The 21,573-nt window shown below is 55.4% G+C and overlaps 3 protein-coding genes across 7 annotated transcripts; all 3 read left to right on the top strand.

Annotated features, from left to right (window-relative positions):
- Window positions 1-479: 479 nt before the first annotated feature.
- On the top strand, window positions 480-14,087 carry TIA1 (TIA1 cytotoxic granule associated RNA binding protein). 4 transcript variants are annotated; one of them, XM_027746703.2, is made up of 12 exons: window positions 481-605; window positions 4,393-4,489; window positions 4,918-5,016; window positions 5,864-5,918; window positions 7,105-7,192; window positions 10,163-10,238; window positions 10,771-10,879; window positions 11,392-11,487; window positions 11,595-11,679; window positions 12,184-12,307; window positions 12,555-12,694; window positions 12,907-14,087. In XM_027746703.2, the coding sequence occupies exons 1-12, from the start codon at window positions 580-582 to the stop codon at window positions 13,025-13,027; spliced, it is 1,116 nt and encodes a 371-aa protein (XP_027602504.1). In that variant the 5' UTR covers window positions 481-579; the 3' UTR covers window positions 13,028-14,087. The 4 variants fall into 4 exon arrangements, with proteins under 4 accessions (XP_039242018.1, XP_027602504.1, XP_027602505.1 ...); XM_027746704.2 differs by having other exon boundaries at window positions 505-605; window positions 4,922-5,016; XM_039386084.1 differs by lacking the exons at window positions 12,555-12,694; window positions 12,907-14,087 and having other exon boundaries at window positions 480-605; window positions 11,600-11,679; window positions 12,184-12,270.
- A 290-nt stretch (window positions 14,088-14,377) lies between these two features.
- Window positions 14,378-19,587, top strand: CUNH2orf42 (chromosome unknown C2orf42 homolog). 2 transcript variants are annotated; one of them, XM_039386065.1, is made up of 9 exons: window positions 14,378-14,423; window positions 14,928-15,739; window positions 16,411-16,521; window positions 16,826-16,933; window positions 17,531-17,635; window positions 18,192-18,299; window positions 18,530-18,630; window positions 18,703-18,865; window positions 19,291-19,587. In XM_039386065.1, the coding sequence occupies exons 2-9, from the start codon at window positions 14,938-14,940 to the stop codon at window positions 19,563-19,565; spliced, it is 1,773 nt and encodes a 590-aa protein (XP_039241999.1). In that variant the 5' UTR covers window positions 14,378-14,423; window positions 14,928-14,937; the 3' UTR covers window positions 19,566-19,587. The 2 variants fall into 2 exon arrangements, with proteins under 2 accessions (XP_039241999.1, XP_027602486.1); XM_027746685.2 differs by having other exon boundaries at window positions 19,271-19,558.
- A 494-nt stretch (window positions 19,588-20,081) lies between these two features.
- On the top strand, window positions 20,082-21,399 carry MRPS24 (mitochondrial ribosomal protein S24). The gene is made up of 4 exons (XM_027746702.2): window positions 20,082-20,187; window positions 20,548-20,607; window positions 20,699-20,810; window positions 21,089-21,399. The coding sequence occupies exons 1-4, from the start codon at window positions 20,161-20,163 to the stop codon at window positions 21,370-21,372; spliced, it is 483 nt and encodes a 160-aa protein (XP_027602503.2). The 5' UTR covers window positions 20,082-20,160; the 3' UTR covers window positions 21,373-21,399.
- Window positions 21,400-21,573: the final 174 nt, after the last annotated feature.

Here is a 21,573-nt window from a genome sequence, read left to right as displayed (position 1 = left end):
TTCTTAACCGAAATATTTGTACTCCCTTCACTCTGAATTTCTTTACTTTCAATTCAATTCTTTTAATTCTTTTATTTTTAACTTCTTCATTTTAAATTCCTTCACTTTTAATTCCTTTATTTAACGCCTTCGTTTTTCTTTTCCCACCCTCCACCCCGATACCCCCGTTCCCAGCGACCTGATGTCCCTTTTCACCCCTTTCACTTTTAACCCCTTTACTTTTAACTACTTCACTTTTAACTCCTTCCTATATTTCAATTCCTTTACTTTTCAATCCCTTCATTTTAACCCCTCTATTTTTAATCATCCCCGCCGTTCCCTGTCGCGCACGCGCAGATTGGCAGCGGGCGGGGCGCGCGCTCCCGCTCCGTTCCCGCGCTCTCTCCGCGCACGCGCGTTCCCGCCCCTCCACCGCCCCCCCCCAGCCCCCTCAGCCCGCCCGCCCGCCGCCATCTTGCGAGGAGCTGCCGCGGGACCGTCCGCCGGCGGGGCCGGCGCCGCTCGGGCTGCCCGGGCTGCCCAGGGCTCACGGGGCCGCCCCGGCGGGCGGGAAGAGCCGGGGTGGGCGGCGGCGGCGCCATGGAGGATGAAATGCCCAAGACCCTGTGAGTGGGGAGGGGGCGAGACCGCCTATTGTTCCCGGCTCCGCGGGGAGGGGCGGCCCGGGGTCGCCTCACGGAGGGGCCCCTCAGGCACCGGCGGCGCCGCTGGGGCTCCGCCGCGGGCCCTCAGCTGCCCGCAGTGCTGGGGGAGCGACCCCCGCCTGGGGCTAAGGGGTACCCGGCGCCCCCTGCGGTGTTCCTGCCCCTTCCCGGTTCCCAGTGCTGGTCACCGCCGTCCTGCCCCGCGATCCGGATGTTATCCCGGGCCTCCAGCTCACTTCTGGAGGAAAAGGGGGTCTGGAAGATGTGTCCGCCCTCCCCAGTCCATCCTAGCACGTGGCAGGGGACGGAACTGGATGATCAAGGTCCCTTCCACCCCAGACCGTTCCATGATGACGATCCTATCATCCCACATGCTCCATGTGCATTTTGTGAGCGTCTGGCTGGATTTTACTATCTCTGGAGCACGTGGCACCACCAGCTCCCAGGGAATGTGGGCACTGCCCTGGGAAACAGCTGGAGCCCCAGTGCCATGATCAGCAGCTCCAAGGAAGTACCCAGGAGGTGCCCATGAATCCGTTGTTTGCCCCAGTGTTCAAAGCACGCCTTGAGCCTGTTACTTCCCAAAGAACTAATTATGAAGCTGTGTCGGGGAGGTTTACATTGGGTATTAGGAAAAGGTGGTGGTGCTGTGGACACCTGACACTTTTCCAGGCACGGGAGAGCTCCTGTGCACCCCTGGTGCTGTTTCCCAGAGCTCCTGTGCACACCTGAGCTGTGTGTTTCCCTCCTTTTCCCAGGCAGGTGTTACCTGGAGTGGTATCCCTCGTGTAGATCAGGGAAATCAGCCTCCAGTCTTCCCATCTGACCTCTACCAGCTTCATTCTCCAGTGCAGGAGCAAAGGCAGGAGGGAGAGGGAATCATTCCAAGGCGAGGGAACATTGTGCCCTTGGATTGCTGCACCTCCCCAGGGCTTGAGAAACAACTTGGCTGAGTGACCGCAGGAAAACAAGCCCTTGAGGTGCCTCACGGCAGTGACCACTCTGTCTGCTCCTCCAATCCCGTTGTCTTCCCACATTTTGGGAGCTATTCTCGGCATCAGCAAACATGGTCAGACCTGTTGGTGTGTTTTGTGTTTATTTAGGAAGATGTCCCCCCCCCATCCCAATGGTTGTGTGGAGCCTGGTGGTCTCGGTGTGTTCCCGAGGGAATGAGGTCCCTGTCCTGGAGCACGTGCAGCTTGTGGCACAGACATGGAATTACTGAGGGTGGAAAAGATCTCCAGGATCATTGAGTCCGACCTTAAACACGGCCGGGTTCTGAGCACAGCTGAGGACTGAGCAACACCCTGGGATGGGATTCCTATGGCACCTCCCAGTGACTTTCTCAAATCACACAGGGCATTGTCACGAGCTGGGTGTCACAGGGCACGTTTAGAACGAGCAGTTGAAGGCAGAAAGTGCAGCTTAAGGTGATCTTTGCAGCTGGGGGGCCAAAGTGCATGTTAAATCCATGTCTACGCGAGGATTTCTGTAGGATTTCTGCTCCAGAAACCCCACCTGGGTGTAGATTTTGGGGCTCCCTCAGTTGTGTGACATCGTGAGGGGCCTCCAAAGCCCTCTGCACCCCTGTCCCTGTTCCTTTCCTTCCTTTAGCACATTTCAGACATTTTTCTGGAATAGATTCCAGACGTTATTGGAAGTAACACCTTGGTTTTGCCATTTCCACATAACCCGTGTCTGTGAGGGGGTGTAGATCCTTTAGGAGCTCTTTTATGTAAATGATTTCCTGGAGAGGCAGCTTGTTCTCCCTTCCTTGAAAACCACTCTTCACCAGCAGATTGCAGATCTGCAGAGTGGTTACAAGATGGGTTTGAAGTGACTAAGTCCTCTTGTTTGTGTTTTCCATGGAAGTCCAGGGATGCTTGTGGAATACGTGTCCTAATTCAGTTTGTGTGTCTGAAAGAAGTGCTGGCAGTGGTTGGGTTTTACTTCTCAAGAAGCCACACGCAGTGAATAAAGTTGGAAAATACAGTCCTTCATCTGCAGAGAGTCACCAACCAACTCATTAATTGGATTCTCTTCCAATTAGCAGGAAAGAGAAGGATGGGAAAGGTGCAGGAAGAGACAGGACTGAGATCTCCTCCTGTGAGTGCAGAGCTTGGGGTGTGGGCACCCTGTTTGGGGAACTCTCAGTCACAAATTAATTTGGACCCAGAAGGTCACATGAGGCTCAGTTTATGCATTATCCAAAGGATGACAATATTGAAAAAAAAAGGGGGAGGAAAAAAGAGGCCTTTCTAGTTCTGGTCTGGTTGACAAGGTGATGATCAGTCAAAGGTTGGACTTCATGAGGTCTTTCTCAAGTAAATGATTCTGTGATTCTGACTCTTGGTTGAACTTGATGTGGGGGATAATGTCCTGGTTAATTACCTTAATGAAGTGCACCAATCCCTCCTTTTTTGAAGGTTTTAGGGCTTAAGGAAACTTGTCAGAAGTGCAGGAATTACTCAGAGCAAGATGATGGCTGTGAAGGTCTGTCTGGGGATTTTAAAATACACTCCTGACTCCTCCCTGAAATAGTTGTCCAAATTATTAACACAGGGCTCCTGTATTTATCACTTCTGGCAGCAAAACAGGCTCTGTGTCTCCTTCCCACAATATCTGCCTAACCAAATATTGGAGCTCATCCCTCTGGCAGGTTCCTGGCCTTGTGTCAACACCAGGAGCACGAGCAGCCCCTGTTGTTGCTGCCTGGTTGTTTTCCTACAACACCTTTACAACTCTTGGCAGCAGGTGGGGGGGTTGCAGGTGCACCCAGGTGGTTTTGGTGGTGGGATTTGTCCAGGATTCCCGTGGCAGAGGTTACCCACAGAACATTCCTTTGTGGGAAGCTGCTGCCACACCTCGGGGGCTGAGGTTTCTCGCTGTGCTTTTTATAAAAATCTCGTGACTTGGGCTTGACAACAACAACAAAAACACCCACCTGTGGTTCATGGGGGTCTGAGAAAGCCAAAATCCCAGATGGGAGCAGGGGTTGGGGTTGTGTTTGTGCACTCGAGCACGTTGGCCTGTGGTCTCACACAGATCTGATGCTTCCAAAACCTGAGGCCTTTGAAAGAAATGGACCAAATGTTGTGTAACAACCTTGACAAACACCAGCCTGAGCTGTTGGGGCAGCTGGGAAATGGTGCCTGGGGAATGATGATGTTGTACAGATACCAGAACTGCCATTTCTGTGCGTGGAAATCAGTTTGGTGGGTTGAGTTCATGGAGTTACAGGGTCATGGAGTTATTTGAGTTGGAAGGGACCTTAAAGATAATCCAGTTTATCTCACCCCCCTTTCGTGGGCAGGAACACGTTCCACTAGACCAGGCTGCCCTGTTGGACTGACCCTTCCTCTCCAAACATCCCATACAAACCCAAATAAGTTCAAATAAATATGATTAAATAATAGAATCATAGAATGGTTGGGTTGGAAGGGACCTTAAAGCCATCCCTGCTCATCCCAGGGGCAGAGACACTTTCCACTCTCCCAGGTTGCTCCAAGCCCTGTCCAGCCTGGCCTTGGACACTTCCAGGGATGGGCAGCCACAGCTTCTCTGGGAATTCCATCCCAGCCCCTCCCCACCCTCCCAGGGAAGGATTCCTTCCCAGTATCCCATCTAACCCTGCCCTCTGTCAGGGGGAAGCTATCCCCCTTTTCCTGTCCCTGCAGTCCCTTGCCCAGAGCCCTCTGCAGCTCCCAGTGTGACCAACACCCGTGTCTGTGCTGTGTTTGATCCTCAGGTACGTGGGGAACCTGTCCAGGGACGTGACCGAGGCTCTGATCCTCCAGCTGTTCAGCCAGATCGGACCATGCAAAAACTGCAAGATGATCATGGATGTAAGAGCCTGCACTGATTGCCGTGTTCCTCATGGCTCATGGCTCCAGGCCGTACTTGTGTGTCTGGGAATTCCCCTGGAAAAAGGGCACGACCAGTTAAAGGGGGTAATAAGCCTGGAGGTGCTGCTGTGTGCTTTTGGCATCATTCCTGCCTTGTGCCTGGGGTGTGAATTTAAGGATGGGTGGACATGGCGAGGGGGAGTGAACAGCTTAAACCGTGGGGGGGGTTGTAAATGAGATTTTAAAAATTCTCTAATTTCAACTTTGTAAGGCAGAGCTTTGTCAGTCCCTGAATGCAATCCCTGTGCAGTGAAAAAGCCTGTCCACGTGGGGATGCTGAGGGGTGAGGAATCAGGAGCTGAGCAGAGCAGCTGAGTGCAGCCTGAGGAGGTTTGCATCCCTGACCCTGGGTTTGCCTGTTGTCTCAGACAGCTGGAAACGATCCCTACTGCTTCGTGGAGTTCTACGAGCACCGGCACGCGGCCGCCGCGCTGGCGGCCATGAACGGCAGGAAGATAATGGGTAAGGTAAGCTGCCCTGGCTGCGGGTGAGTGAGCGGGACAGCAGGCTGTCCCCGGGTGGGGAGGATGGATCCAGGGGCACAGTTCCACTGCAGACACACTGGAGCTGTCAGACACTTCGTTGGGACAGAGACTGTAACAGAACGCGGCTGGGAAGAGAAGTTCAGACTGTTGTAGGAAGAAGGCAGAGGGAGGTGGGAATGTGGAACTGGGAGGGAGGAACGCCCACAGAATTCCAGAGTGGTTGGGGTTAGAAGGGACCTCTGGAGATGATCCCACCCAGCCCCCCTGCCAAGGCAGGTTTACCCAGAGCAGGTTACACAGGGTGTTGTCTAGGCAGGGGTTGAATGTCTCCAGAGAAGATTCCACAGCCTGTTCCAGGGCTCTGTCACCCTCAAAGGAAAGTTTTCCATCGTATTTTCCTCATATTCAGGTGGAAATTCCCACGTTTCAGTTCATGCCCGTTGCCTCTTATCCTGTCACTGGGCAGCACTGAAGAGAGTCTGTCCCCATCCTCTTGACACTTCCCTGTAAGATATTTGGAAGTCATTCCCCGTGGTCCAAAGACCCTCTCCAGCTCTTGGAGCCCCTTTAGGCACTGGAAGGTCTCTGAGGTCTCCACAGAGCCTTCTCCAGGCTGGACGCCCCCAGCTTTTCCAGCCTGTCTCCGTGGCAGAGCTGCTCCAGCCCTCAGAATAATCTTAAGAACAAGCCCTCTCCCTAGAAATATGTGTTAAACTTGACCTTTCACCCCAGCCTTGCCCATGGGGAGCTCTGTAGGGTCAGAATTAAGTGCTGGAGGTGTCTTGAGCTCAGTTGTGAGTTCCAGGATCTAATGATCTTCCATTTGCAGGAGGTCAAAGTGAACTGGGCCACCACCCCCAGCAGCCAGAAGAAGGACACCAGCAGTAAGTACCACTTATGCCTGAGTTGTACAAGTTCTTAAACATAAATACATCAAATGATGCTTTGTGGGAATGTTTTTATTGTAGTCCTAATTAATGTCTTTGTCTTAATAAACTGAAGAAGAAATCTGATCTTTGCCATCAGGTAGTTCCGTTGCCAGCACAGCGTTCACAAGGTAACTGTGTCTTCTTAAACATAAGTGGAAATATCTCCAGGGTCTTCACCAACCACCTGAAGCTGTGTTTGGGTGGTTTTGGTTTTTTTTTTTTCTCTCCATTTATTTTTTATGGAAAGGCTTCCCTTGGAATTCCTGTAGGCTGGTGAGGGTAAACCACGGCAGCATCTGAGTTGACTGGAGTTTGGTATCTGCTGTAGCACAGATCTGGGGGACACGGTGATTGTGGTGAAAAACTCTTTAGATTCAGGACTGGTTTTCCTCCTTTCATGGCAAACTGTTAAGTTGGGTTGTTTTGATCTGTCCTTTATGACCTGCAGTGTTAACCCAGACATTGTGGGTAGGATCAAAATCCCTCCTGCGTTTCTTGAAGCATTCCAGCTTATGGGACTTCAAGGAGCAAGTGATCTCCTGCCACATCCAGAGGAGCTAAGGCTGCCCCACCCCTGGAAACGTCCAAGGCCCGGTTGGACAGGGCTTGGAGCAGCCTGGGATAGTGGAAGGTGTCTGTGGCAGGGTATGGGACTGGGTGTTTTAAAGGTCCCTTCCAACCCAAACCATTCTATGATTCCATAATTCTGTGTCACAGCTTAATGCTGGCATAGGAAGAGAAAAATTTTTGTGTAATCTGGACACATTAAGTAAGTAGTTTCAGATTTGTACAGTAAATACTGGCAGGTCTTAAAAGCAGTTGGTAAAAATCAAGATACAAAAGTGACTGCAGTGTCCTTCAAATCACTGACTTGTAGCACTGCCAAGCACAGAGAACAGCAGTGAATTCTGTTCCACAGCAAACTCTGGTCTTCATGTAGAAGAATATTAATTCATGAATATTAATTGATTATTAATTTATTTTTTGTGGTATATATTAGGTATTTTTGTTGTATTTAATAATGTATTTTTAATAATAGCTGGAGTTTTAATAAAGGTTTTCTTAATTTATTTTTTTTTTTACTCTATTCTGTACAGAGTTGTTCAACCATTAAGTGCTTCTTTCTCTTTTTCCCCAAAAGACCATTTCCATGTCTTTGTGGGAGACCTCAGTCCAGAGATCACAACTGAAGACATCAAAGCAGCCTTTGCCCCCTTTGGAAGAATATCGTAAGTCCTTTTTTAGGGCACATAATCTCCAAGTTCTCTCTCCCAAGTGGAGGCAGCTTTGTGTGTGAGTAAGTAACACTGTGCAGGGCAGGGACACACACTCCTCTGGTCACACAGCAGCCTCTCACCCGAATCCTTTATCCCAGTTTGTTCTGCTTTCCTGGAACAGTTGTGTCCAGCTTGCTTTGGCTTTATCCTCCTTGCCTCATTTGGCAAAGCAACACTGGAAAATCCAGACTCTTCAGCCCGGGGTGTGCATTTCCCTGGCCCTCTCAGCCCAGTTTGCACTCTGGATTTTTGGGGTGCCAGCCACTCATGGCCAATGTTTTTTATGGAGTTAATCCCCATTTCCCACAAAATGAACCTTTTTTGAGCACAAGGCTCGCTGGGGCACTGGGGCAGCGTCAGCCCTTGACCCAGGGCCCCCCAGAGGGGTCAGGGAGCTGAGCTGGTCCCAGCGGGGCAGGGATGGTCCCAGCCCTCCCTGCCAGTCTGTCCTACTCAGGGTGTAGCAGAGAGAGGAGCAGTTCCTTCATTCCGTCCTCCAAACGTAAACCATTAATTTTCCTTGTAGTGTTGTCTGTACTGGACATTGGAGTTTCTTGATGGTGATGTAAGAACATAGAGTGCTTTGGAGTGTTGGGTAGTGAAGCATTTAATTGAAGTAAGTTTGTTTTTTGTTGTTTTATTTTTTTTTACCCCTCAAGAGTCCAGTTTATTCCTCTTTTAATGCCAGCTTGATTTCCTTTTATTAGAAGGTTTAAAATTTATCTGTGTGTGGTCTTGCTTCAGACATCCCCAATGCCTGACTGCAGCTAATGGTCACCAGGGAGTGCAGAGGGAGGGCTCCAAGGAGGCAGTTCATGCTCTCATCCTCTGGCCAGATGTGCTGGATGGAAGGGACAGGCTGGAATGATGGGAGAAGGAGGCAGGAGCGGGCAGTGAGAGAGAGTTTCCCCCTACCTGGGTATCAGAGGTGACAGCTCAGTGGACACACATTCCATAAATAACCCCCTAAGCTCCCTCCTACCCCTGAATTTGAGGCCAGGCCTGTTGTCCCATCTTTCCTGGAAGAGTTTTTTCCCTGGAAGAGCTATCCCTGTGTGATGGTGGTGATGGGGAGTGGTGCTTGTGCTGCTGACACACAGAACACTTGTGGTTTGCCTTGGCTCAAACTGACCATCCAAGCTGAAACTCAGTTTTTTCCCCAAAAAAGCAGAATTATCCCCTTAATGACTTTTTTGAACTCTTTTTCCAAACTCAGAATGACCCAGATTTTCTTCTTATTTAAGTTTAACCTGGAAAAACAAGTGATTGAATGAAGTGACTTGACTTTACCTGTTCTTTATCAGTGACCAGCCTGTGGAATTGTGCTGCTAATGGAATATTTCCTGATTGATTTCTTTTTATTTTAATCTTTACTGGTGCCAAACTGAGCTTTTTTTCATTAATGACACCGAGGTTGAAGTACTGCATGATTAGCTCAGAAAGAAATTGGGTAATTCTTTGCATCTGGCTTTTTTTAAACAAACACCGTTTCGTTGTGGTTCCTTTTTTCACTTGCTCTGTGCATGTTTTCACTTGTTCTCAAGTCTTTATTCCCAAGTTTTCAGTTGAGGGTAAGTAGAGATGAGTTTTTCCCTCACTCCCTCTCTAGACTCAGCTTCCCAAAGTGGCTTTTCTCTGGCAATTTGTAATGTTTGATCCAAGTTCTGACCTAGGAAAGAGAAAAAAGGGGAAGTGGGGGAGGGTCTAACAGAGAGGAAAGGACAAATATTCCTGCTGTAGCTTTGGGAGAGGGATTTTCATTAGGCACCACTGACACTGTCATGCTGCGGGTGCCATAATTACACTTAATTAGGCTTACAAACTCCAGGCCTTAACAAACTTTCTCTCCATTGTGGCTTCTCCTTTGAGTCTCAATGCTGTGCCCACATTAACACTGTTTTTCCTCTGCCCCCTCTGACTTCTCCAGCCCTAAATTGCATGACTTCCTGAGTGGTTTTGCTGCTGTTTCTGTTTCTTTTCCTGCCTGTCCGTGGTGGGAGGGAGGAGAGGGTGGCCTGGGATGAGGACACCTCACCCTGGGCTGGCTGGGCCCCGAACTGCTGCTGTATCCTCCAGTGGGTTTAGCTCTGGTAACTGGGTTCTCTTCCTAACTCAATCCCAAATAATAGGGCTCTGGTTATTTTGCAGAGTGTCCCTGAAGAATGGACAGAATTCCATGGCTAACCACAAGCTACAGTTCACAGTGGACAAACGTTGTAGTTTTCTTATTTATTTTTATCAATTTTATTCATTTTTTTCCCTCTTTTTTATATATATTTCGTAGTTCCAATCTCTGTTGTACCAATGCTGTGTAATGTGTAGTTTGTAAAGATATGAATATTGCAGTGTTTTCTTCACTAATTTCTGAAATATCAATCTCTCAAAATTTACAGCTGCCCACAGTCCAAACAGGGGGTAACGACCCAAGAATTAAAGAATTCAGTTAACAGGCGATGTATGCCTTTTAATTCCTATCTTCTTTTTTTTTATTTTTTTTTCTATTTAATATTTGGAATGAGTATGTAGAATGTGTTGGCAAATAAATAAAAGTTTAAAAATGGCGTGGTTCAAGAGAGCCATTCAGCTCACGTCAGCCTTAAGCCATCTGGAATAGCTGCTTTGACCATGCTTTGTGCCTTAACGGTCTGTGAGAGTGTTTTGAAGCAGGAGCCAGCTGTAGAGTGCAGACATTTGTTAGAGAAGCCATTGATTTACATGTTTACACAATTAAGTTTTAATTTTGCTGCTACCTGGCAAAGCCTTAGTAAAGTTCTGTGTAGACAAGGAGCCTTTTGCTTTGAGTGTGTTGCTGGTGCAGTGAAGAGCTGAGGATTAGTGGAGGTGAGAGAGGAAAATGACTCAGGGACTCGAGGAGGGGCTGCACTGGAAGGGGCTGAACTGGCTCTTGTTTGTGCTTTGTAGGGACGCACGGGTGGTCAAGGACATGGCGACAGGGAAGTCCAAGGGATATGGCTTCGTGTCCTTCTTCAATAAATGGGTAAGATCCCTTCCTTTCCTTCTTCAGTAAGCGGGTAAGATCCTCTAGTTTCCTTCTTCAATAAAGGGGAAACATCCCTTTGTTTCCTTCCTCAGTAAATGGGTTACATCCTTCATTTCCTTTGTCAATAAATGGGAAAGATCCCTTCTTCTTCAGTAAATGGCTGAGCTGTGCCATGGTCTTGAGCTTGCCTCGATGATTGTCACTGGAGTGTTCTCAGTCCCAATCTCTCTCCAGCTTTGGTTTCCCTGCCTGTCATGGGGAGAAGCTTCTCTCTCTATATATAAACCCATATAAATCACAGAATCCCACAATGGTTTGGGTTGGAAGGGACCTTAAAGCCCATCCAGTTCCACCCCCTGCCATGGGCAGAGACACCTTCCACTGGACTAGGTTGCTCCCAGCCCCGTCCAGCCTGGCCTTGGACACTGCCAGGGCTTTGTCAGTCAGGAGCACGGCGATGTCACTCCCTTGGCTCTCTCACAGGGGAGGAGTTGCTGACAGAGGGTTTTGTTGTCTCCTCTCCCCACAGGACGCAGAGAACGCGATCCAGCAGATGGGGGGGCAGTGGCTCGGGGGACGGCAAATCCGCACCAACTGGGCCACGAGGAAACCTCCGGCTCCAAAGAGCACCTATGAGTGTAGGTGCTCAGCTGGGTGCCTTGCCAGCCTCCCGAGTCAGGGAATCACGGAATGGGTTGGGGTGGAGGGACCTCAGAGCCATCCCATTCTACCCCCTGCCATGGGCAGGGACACTTTCCACTAGCCCAGGTTGCTCCAAGCCCTGTCCACCCTGGCCTTGGACAGTGCCAGGGATACAGGGGCAGCCACAGCTTCTCTGGGAATTCCATTCTCAGCCCCTCACCACCCTCACAGCCAGGAATTCCTTCCCAGTATCCCATCTAACCCTGCTCTCTGGCAGTGGGAAGCCATTCCCCCCTTGTCCTGTCCCTCCATCCCTTGTCCCAAGTCCCTCTCCAGCTCTCTGGGAGCCCCTTTAGTCACTAGAAGGCGCTCTTAAGTCTCTCCACAGAGATTCTCAGTGGGGTGTTTGCAGGTTGTGCTCAACACCTTTTGCCAGTCAGGATTATAATTATAATTCCCCCACCATTCCTGTCGAATCCACTGAAAATCCCTGTCCAATCTCTCCCAGCAAACACCAAACAACTGTCCTACGACGATGTGGTCACCCAGTCCAGCCCCAGCAACTGCACCGTGTACTGTGGGGGGGTTACCTCGGGCCTCACAGGTACGTGGGGTTCCCCCTGTGCCCCCTGTTCCTGGGGTTCCCCCTGTGCCCCCTGTTCCTGTGCCCCTGCGGGTTCCTCACGCCGCTCCCTGTCCTTCCTGCTCCAGAGCAGCTGATGCGCCAGACCTTCTCCCCCTTTGGGCAGATCCTGGAGATCCGAGTGTTCCCGGATAAAGGATACTCCTTCGTGCGGTAGGTGGGCCGAGGGCATGGTGGGTCTGCACGGGTGGGAGTTTGCCAGGCTGCAGAGCCCACGCTGCAGCAGCTCCCTCTGCTCTGAGGAGGGGTTATGGGCTGTAACACGCAGGAAAACCCCCAGAAAACAGCTGGAACCGTACAGGACCTTGGTCTGTTGTGTCATCTCAGAGGAGTTACTGAAGCACTTTGAGTCTTTCCAAAACCACCATCCCTTTATTGATGAAGCTCCATATAGCAGAAAACATCATAAATTGACTGCTCTCCTTGCTGGATTTTCCAGTGTATTTAGGGAGAATCACAGCATGGGGACAGGAAGAGCAGCCCCAACCCTTCGTCACCCGTGACCTCACGTCCTGCCACCTACTGGGGTGGGACAGGGGCAGTTCCAGCTGATTCTGAGGCCCCAAACCCATCCTGGGCTAGCGAGGACCCTGGGGGTTATCCCAGCTGTTATTCCCTGAGTGAGTGGCTCGTGTTGTCCCACCTTGATCCCGGCAGGTTCAATTCCCACGAGAGTGCAGCGCACGCCATCGTGTCCGTCAACGGCACCACCATCGAGGGCCACGTCGTGAAGTGCTACTGGGGCAAGGAGACCCCTGACATGGTCAGCCCCGTGCAGCAGGTCAGGGCTGCTCCTCTGGGAAGTTCCTTAGTGTCTGCTGGGAATTCCTTAAGGGGCTGGAAAATGTGAATGAGCTGGGGGGGCTCAGCCTGGAGAAAAGGAGGCTCGGAGGGGACCTTGTCGCTCTCTGCAACTTCCTGACAGGAGGGGGGAGCCTGTGTCCCTGGCAGTGTCCAAGGCCAGGTTGGAGCAGCCTGGCCTGGTGGAAGGTGTCATTCCCTGATTCCTACCCTGGCTCTTCCCACAGAACCAGCTGAGTTACCCCCCTCCCTACGGGCAGTGGGGGCAGTGGTACGGCGGGGCCCAGCTCGGGCAGTACGTGCCCAACGGGTGGCAGGTGCCCACCTATGGCGTGTATGGCCAGGCCTGGAACCAGCAGGGATTCAGGTGAGTTCGGGGGGGGCTTTAATCTCCTTTTTATCCCCTTGGGAAACGGCTTTGTGACCCTACAACCCCCTCAAAGCTGTTCCGCTCCAGGACATGGCGCTTGGGACGGGTGGAGAACAACTCCCCCACCCCTCTCAGTGCCCCAATTCCTCATCAAACCCCCCTTCCCTTATCCCCCCCCATTCCTAAGGGATTCTCCTCTCCCCCCACAGCCAGACCCAGTCGGCAGCAGCCTGGATGGGCCCCAACTATGGAGTGCAACCCCCCCAGGGCCAGAACGGCGCCGTGGTGCCCCCCCAGCCCGGCTTCCGCGTGGGCTTCGAGACCCCCTGAGCGCAGGGACCCCCCAGCACCCCCCACCCGGGTATTTATTACCAGAGCCACAATCCGAGGGGTTGGAATCATGGAAAAATCGCCCCCACCCTTTCAATTTTAACAAAATCCCCCCTTCCCCCCCCACACCCAGATGCTGGATCGCCGCCTTCTGCCTTGGTTGTTTTTTCCTCCTTTTGATGTGTTTCTTAAATTCAGTGTTTTTTAGAAACACAAATGCAGGGACTTCGCTGCCTTAGCTCAGAATTGGGGCAGGAATTGCACAAGTCATCCTTGTTTTTGTATTTTTGGGGAGGTTTTCCCTCGGAGCCGATGGAAAAATACACCATAAACAGCTGTAAACCCCCCCAAAATAAGCCAAAAGTGTGGGAATCCTGGAGCTGCCACATCTTCAGCCTCACACCCTGTTTTTAAGCAGCCTCTTGGAAAAACCCTCTGGTTTTTCTTCCACCGGGAGGGGTTTTTTTTGAGGATAAATTACTCGTTTACATCATTTTTTGTGGATCTCAGTGTGTTTTTCAGGGTCGGTTTTGCCTTACGATGGGGGGAAAAAAAGGGTGTGACAACACCCATCTCCCCACGTGAGCCAAGATTCCCACCCTGGGACAGCAAAATTCCTGTTGCTAAAACGTGACAAATCCCTCCAGGGTTGTTACTTTGATTTTTTTTTTTTTTTACTGATTTCTACATTTTCCTGTAAAATATTTGAGCAAATTGAAGAATTTTGCACAACTTTTGGCCACTTTTGTACTTTTCCTTATTTAAAGGTAGGACATGGAGTCTTTTTGATGTGATTTTATGCCTCAAATCTTCTTTTTTTCCCTTATTTTTTTGTGGATATCAAATATCTCTTGGAATATAAAGTTTTTAATGAATTGTGTAAAATTCCCTCGATATCCCAGGTGTGTTTTACAAGGGAGTGAAGGTGAGAAGAGCTCCCAAACCTGATCTATCAGAGGCCAAAAACACCCTTTTTTTAATCCTACCTCTTGCCCAGCCTTTAAAAAAAAAAACACAAACCCACAAAAATGGAATAAAAAAAGGAAAAAATTTAAAAAAAAAAAAAAAAAAAAAAAAAAAGGAAAAATTAAAAAAACCCTGAAGCTTGTGTGCTGTGTTTTGTTGGTCACGGGGGGGAGTGGAGCGGGTGCTGGTGGGATTTGGGGGGAAAGGTTGGAATTTGGGGGGGAAAGGGGAGAAAGTGGTGAAATTTTGCCGCGGGGGCTGCTGGGAGTTGAAGTCCAGGCCCTGGTGTGGCCGTAGCCCCTCTTTGGACTACATCTCCCAGCAGCCCCCGGGACGCACACGTGGTGCTGACAGACCAATAAGAGCGCGCGAATGGCGGAAGTGGGACCCCCCCCTCACGGCGCCCACAGCGGCGGTAACGGGGCTGCAGGTACCGGGGCGGGGGAGAGACCTCCCTGGGGCTGGGGGGAGAGATCCCCGGGCTGGGGGTCAGGGGACGCGGGGCAGAGCAGGGACGGGCACGGCTTCCTGGGGGTCACGGGGAGCCCTCCCACTCCCCCCCAGTGTCACACTGGGATAGGGAGCTGTGTGAGGGGGGGAATGGGTTGAGGGGCTGAAGTCGCTGTTCTGATCCTCAGAACTGGCCAAACTGGTGCAAAACCCAACATGGGGGGGCAAGAGGGAATCGCTCCATTCCTGCCCCCATTCCTGCCCTATTCCTGCCCCATTCCTTGCCCCCATTCCTTGCCCCCATTCCTGCCCATGATTCATGTTTTCTGGGGTGACATGGGGACTGTCAGGGTGGCTCAAGGACTGTCAGGATGGCACAGGGATCGGACAGCGTGTCCCAGGGACTGTTGGGACACCACTGGCACCACCAGTGACCAGCCAACTAATCTGTTCCCCCTCATTTCCCCCCTCTGTGCCCTCCCAGCTCCCTGAGCATGGACTCCCCGCCATCGAGGCCCAAAGCCCCCTCCTTCCTGTCGGACCTGGGCAAGGCCACCCTGCGGGGCATCCGCAAGTGCCCCCGCTGTGGCACCTACAACGGCACGCGGGGGCTGAGCTGCAAGAACCAGCGGTGTGGGACGGTGTTCCGGCCCGGCGCCCGCCGCCCACCCGGCCCCGGCGCCGTGCGCGTCCTCACCGGCTCCCCCGCGCAGCTCTACTCCGTGCGGCACCGCGGGCACCACGCCCGCTGCTTCGTGGAGCTGGGGGTCTCCGAGACCGCCATCCAGACTCCCGAAGGCACTCTCATCACCCAGCTGAGCTCGGGGCGCTGCCACGCACCCGCCTGTGGCACGGCGGTGGCGGAGGACAAGCAGTGCCAGCACCTGAAGCTGGCACTGGGCTGCCAGGCCGAGGCCACGCCGCTGCCCCTCAAGAGCTCTGTGCTGGGCTCCCTGCAGGCACCCCCCGAGGCCAAGCAGAGCCTGTGGGAGCTGGCGACGGAGCCCACGGGGCCGCTGGTGCAGAGGGTCACCAGGAGCGTGCTGGTGGTCAAGTGCCAGGCCAGCCAGAGGCACGACCTGGGCTACCTGCACGCCTGCTTCGCTCAGCACCGCTTCTCCTGCGCCTGCCGGAGCCCCCGCGCTGGGCACGGCAAGGGGGAGGAGGAGGAGGAGGAGGAGGAGGAAGAGGTCCCACCAACACGCTGCATCCACTTCTTCGCCTGCATCTGCGCCTTCGCCAGCGATGAGAGCCTGGCCCAGGAGTTCGCCGAGTTCCTCGCTTCCGACGCCGGGGGTGGGAAGGGGGGGCACACGGGGGCTTTGGGGGGTGTTGAGGGGTTGGTGACACCCCAGCCTGGGCCCTGGCAGCTCCCAGCAGCCCTTACACCTGCTCCCGGTCAGCAGCTACCCTGGGGGTTGGGTTTGTGTCCTGCCCAGTCCCTCTGCACGGGGAGTGATTCCCACCATGATGCAGCCAGCTCCTGGTTCCCAGAGTGTGGGAGCAGAATGAGGAGCTCCCCGTGCTCCCATGAGAGCTAGGTGGGGGCAGATCCCACTGGGATTCACTGCCTTGGGTGCTCAGGGCGTGCTGGGGTTGTTTTCCAGGGCTGGAACCTGTGAACCCCCTCCCACAGCAGCCTCTGGGGTTAATTCCCTGTGAACCCCTCCCACAGCAGCAATATCTGGGGTTCACTGCCCCAAGGGGGTTCTGCACCCCAAAAGCTTCACCCTGATATCCCCATCCCATGCTGTCCTTGGGCATCCAAAGGTTGGAAACCCCCCCTGAGGGCACAATGGGAGCAGGATAAAATCCCCCCTCCCCTCAATGTCCCCCCAAAGGAGCATGTCCGGAGGAGGGGGGATTCCCCTGCAAACATTTGGGATGTGCTGGGAGGTATTGGAGGGGCACATGAGCCCCCTGTTCCCTGGTTGAGATGTTTTTAGGGACAGGATTTGTGTCCCCAGGTCTGAAGGGTGCGGTGATTCCACAGCTGGTTTGTGGCCCCAGATCCACAGCACGGCCTCGGGGGGTGGCTGCTGGCAAGGCCAGGAAGAGGAAAAAGGATGTGGGGCCAGGTGAGTGGCCCTGGGAAGGTCTGTGGGATGGGTGAGAGCTGAAATTCCCCTTGGGAGCACCTCCAAGGGACTGGGATCCAGCTTGAGGATTGGGTGGGATTTGAAATCCTCCAGCAATGCAGCTCCAAGGGACTAGGATCCAGCTGTGTCGGTGCCAGTGGAGCCTTGGGAACAACCCCAACCTGGCCCAAAGGGGTTTTTTCCCATGCTCATGGTGGTGTTATGGAGGAGAAGGGCTCCAAGGAAGGAGGTGACAGGCAGGGATCCCATGGGGTGACTCCTGCAGTGACAACCCCTCCCTCAGGGACACAGGTGACCAGCCCGCTCCTGGCTCCGGACCCGGCTCATCCCGGCCCCAGAAGGAGCAGCCTCAGGAAGCCACCAGTCGCCTCGTCCTCCCTGAAGAGACACAGTGAGTCTGGGGGCACCCAGGGCCCCCTTGGCAGTGCCCACTCTGGGTTTATGTAGATTTATATGGGTATTGGGAAGGGATTCTTCCCTGGGAGGGTGGTGAGGGGCTGGGATGGAATTCCCAGAGAAGCTGTGGCTGCCCCTGTATCCCTGCCAGTGTCCAAGGCCAGGCTGGACAGAGCTTGGAGCAACCTGGGATAGTGGAAGATGTCCCTGCCCATGGGATGGGCATGGAGGGCTTTAAGATCCCTTCCAACCCAAACCATTCCATGATTCTATGATTTGAGTTTTCATGGGGTGTTTGGAGAAGGGTCTGTCCTTTTGAGTTTCTTCAGAACCCTGGAGAAACCCTCTCTCCATGCTGGCAATGCCCTGTGCCAGGGCAGGAGCCTCTGCTTGGTGCTTTTCTCTCTCTCAGCTTTAGTTTTGGCCTGGAAAGTGGAACAAATCCCTCATTTTTCCCTTTTTCCCTGAGACAAAGCACATCCATCCCACCCCACAGCCAGGAAGGGCTGGTTTGGCTTCCACAGATGCCCCTGGGGAATGTGTGGGTGCTCTGGGGGATGACATTCCAACATCCCTTCCCTCCCTCCTGCAGGCTGTACCCAGGTGCTGGATGAGTCCCAGGTGTCCCTGTCCTTCCAGGACTGGCTGGCCAGTGTCACGGAGCGCATCCACCAAACCATGCACTACCAGTTTGAGGGTGAGTCTGGGGGGCACCCAGGGGGGCTTTGGGGCTCCAGCCCACCCAGGGACTGCCCCCAGGGCTTTGTCTGGTTTGCAGGGAATTTATTGTGCCCTGGGAAGTTTTACTGCCTTTGATTCAGGTCAGATCAAAGTGAGGGGGGGGATTCTGCCCCTCTGCCCTGCTCAGGTGAGACCCCACCTGCCTCCAGCTCTGAGACCCCAACATGGAGGAGGCCACAGAAATGCTCCAAGGGCATCTTCAGGTGGCATCTGGAGCACAGACAGCACAGGGAAGGGACATCGGGGGATTTCAGGGTGGGAGGGAGGAACAGGGTCAGAGTCCAGCTCCTCATGGACAGGAGGGTGCTGGGTTCCTCTCCCAGGGAGGGGACAAGGGGCACAGGGCACCCAATGAAATACCAGCCTCCAAATCCAAGATACTTCCCTGGAAACATGGTCAGACCTCAGCACTGCTGATCCAAGCAGCCCCAGGCACGCTCAGGGCCCGAGCAGGATGAGGGTCCTGGATCCCCCAGCCCCTGATCCCTGTGCTCCCCCTGTTCCCCCTGCAGGGCGTCCTGAGCCCCTGGTGTTCCACATCCCCCAGGCCTTCTTTGATGCCCTCCAGCAGCGCATCTCCAGTGGGAGCAGCAAGAAGAGGCTCCCCAACTCCACCACGGGTGAGGGATCCCAGGGGAGAAAAGGGAGAAAAAAGAGGTGGGGGGGAAAACAGGGGGGAAAAAAGAGGGTAAAAAAAAAGGGGGAGAAGGGAGAAAAGAGGGACAAAAAAAGGGGGGGAAAGTGGGGGGAAAAAAGTGTGTGGGTGAGGCAAAAGGTGAAGGGAAGAAAGAGAAAAAAGGGGAGGAAGCCCCGCAAGACCCCCCCAGCCCTGACAGCCCACCCTCCCCAGCCTTCGTGCGCAGGGACGCGCTGCCCCTGGGCACCTTCTCCAAGTACACCTGGCACATCACCAACGTCCTGCAGGTGAAGCAGATCTTCGACACGCCTGAGGTAAGGGGGGAGCAGCCCCTCCGGCCCCCCAGAGCCCCCCCACAACCCCTCCTGACCCCCCCCTCGCCACAGCTGCCATTGGAGATCACGAGGAGCTTCGTGCAGAACAGGGATGGCTCCTACGAGCCCTTCCGGACCCCCCGCGTGGAGGTGGAGCCCGTGGGAGACGGGTTTGGGACACCCGAGAAACAGCCCCCCCTGCGGCCCCTGGAGCTCCAGACCTTCCTCAAAGTTGGTGAGTGAGGGGGGGGGAGCAGAGTGGGACCCCAGAATCCACAGGGAGGGGCAGGATGGGACCCTGAAATCCACGGGGAGGGGGAGCAGAATCCTGGGAACCCTGGGGACTGTAAAGAGAGGGAGAAAAGGGGGAGCCCAGGGGAGGGGGGGGCTCGGAGGAGGGGGCAGGCCCAGAGGGTGAGGGGGCTTCAAGGGAGGGGGGAAAGGGGGACCCAGACGGTGAGGGGCAAACACACAGACACCCCTGGAGGCTCTGAAGAGAGGCAGAACAGGGGGTCCAGAGAATGGGGGCTACAAAAACACCCCTGGAGGCTTCAAGAGAGGTTAAAGGAAAGTCTGGAGGGTGGGGGGCTTCAGTGGAGGGGCAGGGGGGGCCTGCACCCACCCCGCCGTGCCCCCCCAGGACACACATCCCCCACGCAGAAGGAGCCCACCCCATTCACCATCGAGTGGATCCCCAACATCCTGCCCCGCTCCCGCCTGGGGGAGCTGCGCCTCAAGTTCCAGTACGGCCACCACGGGGGGCCCCGGCCCGCGGGACCCCCCCGGGACCCCCCTCCGACCGACCCCCCGCTGGAGCTGCCCCCCCTCAGCACCATCGCCTTCCCCTGAGCCCCCCAAACCGCCCCCCGGCACTGGCACCTGCACAGACACGATGGAGCCCCCCCAAAATAAACCCCCCTCAGCACATGCTCTGAGTCTCCACTGCAGGGGGGAAGGAGGGACATCTGGGGAGACCCCCAGGGTGGAGGGGGGAAGAGGGGGAGACCCCCAGGAGGGGAGTGGAAAGAGGGGGGAAACCTGGGGAGCCCCTCAGGATGGGTGGGGGTCACCCGGAAGGTGGGAAGGGGGGCTGTGACTGACAGCCGGGGGGGGGGGAGGGGGCCCAGGGTATGGGGGGCAGACCCCCTCATATGGGGGGGGGCTCTGAGGAGGGTCTTACCTGGGTAATCCCAGTGGCTGCTGCAGGGTTTGGGGGGGCACAGAGAGAGCCCCCGGCACCCCAGAGAGGAGGGGCAGTGCCCCAACACCCCATGGTGGGGGTAGCCCCCCACCCAGCAAGGCCAGGGACCCCAAAATCGAGTTTGAAAGAGAGACGGGGGCTGGGGGGGGGCAGCCAGAGCCCCCCAGAGCCCCCCGGCAGTACTGGGGGGGCAGCCAGAGCCCCCCAGAACCCCCCGGCAGTACTGGAGGGGCAGCCAGAGCCCCCCAGAACCCCCCGGCAGTACTGGGGGGGACCCAGTGCCGCCCTCCCGCCGCCAGGGGGCGCTGCCGCCCCGGTCCCGATCCAAGATGGCGGCGGCTGCGCGTGCCCTGAGGGTGAGGGGGCACCGGGGGAACCGGGAATGGGGGGGACACGGGGCCGGGGGGGGATGGTGGGGGTGGGGGGACACTGGGAACACTGGGAATGGAGAACACAGGGGATGGGGGTACTGCGGAAGGGGGTCACTGCGTATAGGGAACACTGGGGACACTGGATATAGGAAACACGGAGTGCGGGGGGACACTGGGTGCAGGGGACACCACGTGTGGGGGGCACTGGTCCCCTCCCCGGGGGGCTCCAGCAGCGCTGACCCCACTCTGGGGACAGCGGGGTCCGGGGGGACAGTGGCTGTTGGGGGCAGGGGACTGGGACAGGCCCCCAGCCCCGGCTGCCCCCCAGCCCTGTGACCCCCCCAGGTACTGCCCTGTGCCCTGCCTGTCCCCCGGCACCTCCACACCACCCCCGCCTGCCTCAAGGTGAGTCCTGGGGCCCCCGGGGTGTCCCCTCCCTGCGCCCCCCGGGCTGTGCCCGCCCCGGGCTGTGCCCCCCTGACCCCTGTCCCTGCAGACGCGGGCGGCGCGGGTCCGGGTGGGCAAAGGGGACAAGCCCGTGACCTACGAGCAGGCACATCCCCCCCACTACATCGCCCACCGCAAGGGCTGGCTCTCCCTGCACACCGGTGGGTACCGGGCACGGGGGGACGGCGGGGGGGCGTGGGGCACACAGAGGGGCAGCGGGTGGGGAGGATGAGGGCACCCGTGGGGAGGGATCACGGGGCGTTGTGGGGACAGCGCCGTGTGGATCACACAGGGGCAGGGACGTGGGGCACGAGGGCACTGTGGGACACATGGGTGTTGTGGGAGCAGGGATGTGTGGGGTGGGCACAGGGGGTCGGCAGTGCCAGCACAGGGTGGCAGCAGTGCCAGCCCCCGGTGCCAGCCGTGCCCCTGTGCCCAGGTAACCTGCACGGCGAGGCAGGCGCGGCAGAGCGGGCAGTGGAGGACTCGTTCCTGCGCCGCTTCATGTATGGCACCTTCCCGGGGCTCCTGGCGGACGAGGTGGTGCTGAAGCGCCGCGGGAACCTGCTGGTGATCTGTGCCCTGCTTAGCCGGGCACTGCCCCCCAGCAAGATCTACTTCCTGGTGGGCTACACCGAGACCCTCCTGAGCCACTTCTACAAGTGCCCCGTGCGCCTGGAGCTGCAGACGGTGCCCGCCCGCGTGGTCTACAAGTACCTGTAGTGCCCGGCAATAAACACCTAGCTCTGAGTGGTTTGTGGTGCAGGGACCTTGGGACCCCCAGTGCCACCCCTGGCACGGGCAGGGACAGTGCCACCAGCACAGGGGGCTCCCAGCCCCGGCCAGCCTGTCACTTGGTCTGTCCCCACAGTGCCCTCGTGCCCCAGAGAACCCTGTCCCTGTGTGTCCCATCTCAGTGGTGCC

The sequence above is a fragment of the Pipra filicauda genome, unplaced genomic scaffold (assembly GCF_003945595.2).
Source record: "Pipra filicauda isolate LSUMZ 115617 unplaced genomic scaffold, ASM394559v2 scaffold462_size518177_pilon, whole genome shotgun sequence".
Taxonomy (NCBI): domain Eukaryota; kingdom Metazoa; phylum Chordata; class Aves; order Passeriformes; family Pipridae; genus Pipra; species Pipra filicauda.
This window is presented reverse-complemented; position numbering and strand designations above follow the sequence as displayed.

What these genes read in the sequence shown, in the direction of transcription:
- TIA1 (XM_027746703.2), top strand. Translation starts at nt 580, where the DNA reads ATGGAGGATGAAATGCCCAAGACCCT. An exon ending in CCAGAAGAAGGACACCAGCA is followed by an intron (nt 5,919 to 7,104) that starts GTAAGTACCACT and finishes TTTCCCCAAAAG; the next exon opens with ACCATTTCCATGTCTTTGTG. An exon ending in GGTTACCTCGGGCCTCACAG is followed by an intron (nt 11,488 to 11,594) that starts GTACGTGGGGTT and finishes TTCCTGCTCCAG; the next exon opens with AGCAGCTGATGCGCCAGACC.
- CUNH2orf42 (XM_039386065.1), top strand. Translation starts at nt 14,938, where the DNA reads ATGGACTCCCCGCCATCGAGGCCCAAAGCCCCCTCCTTCCTGTCGGAC. An exon ending in CCTCGCTTCCGACGCCGGGG is followed by an intron (nt 15,740 to 16,410) that starts GTGGGAAGGGGG and finishes TTGTGTCCCCAG; the next exon opens with GTCTGAAGGGTGCGGTGATT. An exon ending in GTCCTCCCTGAAGAGACACA is followed by an intron (nt 16,934 to 17,530) that starts GTGAGTCTGGGG and finishes TCCCTCCTGCAG; the next exon opens with GCTGTACCCAGGTGCTGGAT.
- MRPS24 (XM_027746702.2), top strand. Translation starts at nt 20,161, where the DNA reads ATGGCGGCGGCTGCGCGTGCCCTGAGG. An exon ending in CCACCCCCGCCTGCCTCAAG is followed by an intron (nt 20,608 to 20,698) that starts GTGAGTCCTGGG and finishes CTGTCCCTGCAG; the next exon opens with ACGCGGGCGGCGCGGGTCCG. An exon ending in CTGGCTCTCCCTGCACACCG is followed by an intron (nt 20,811 to 21,088) that starts GTGGGTACCGGG and finishes CCCTGTGCCCAG; the next exon opens with GTAACCTGCACGGCGAGGCA.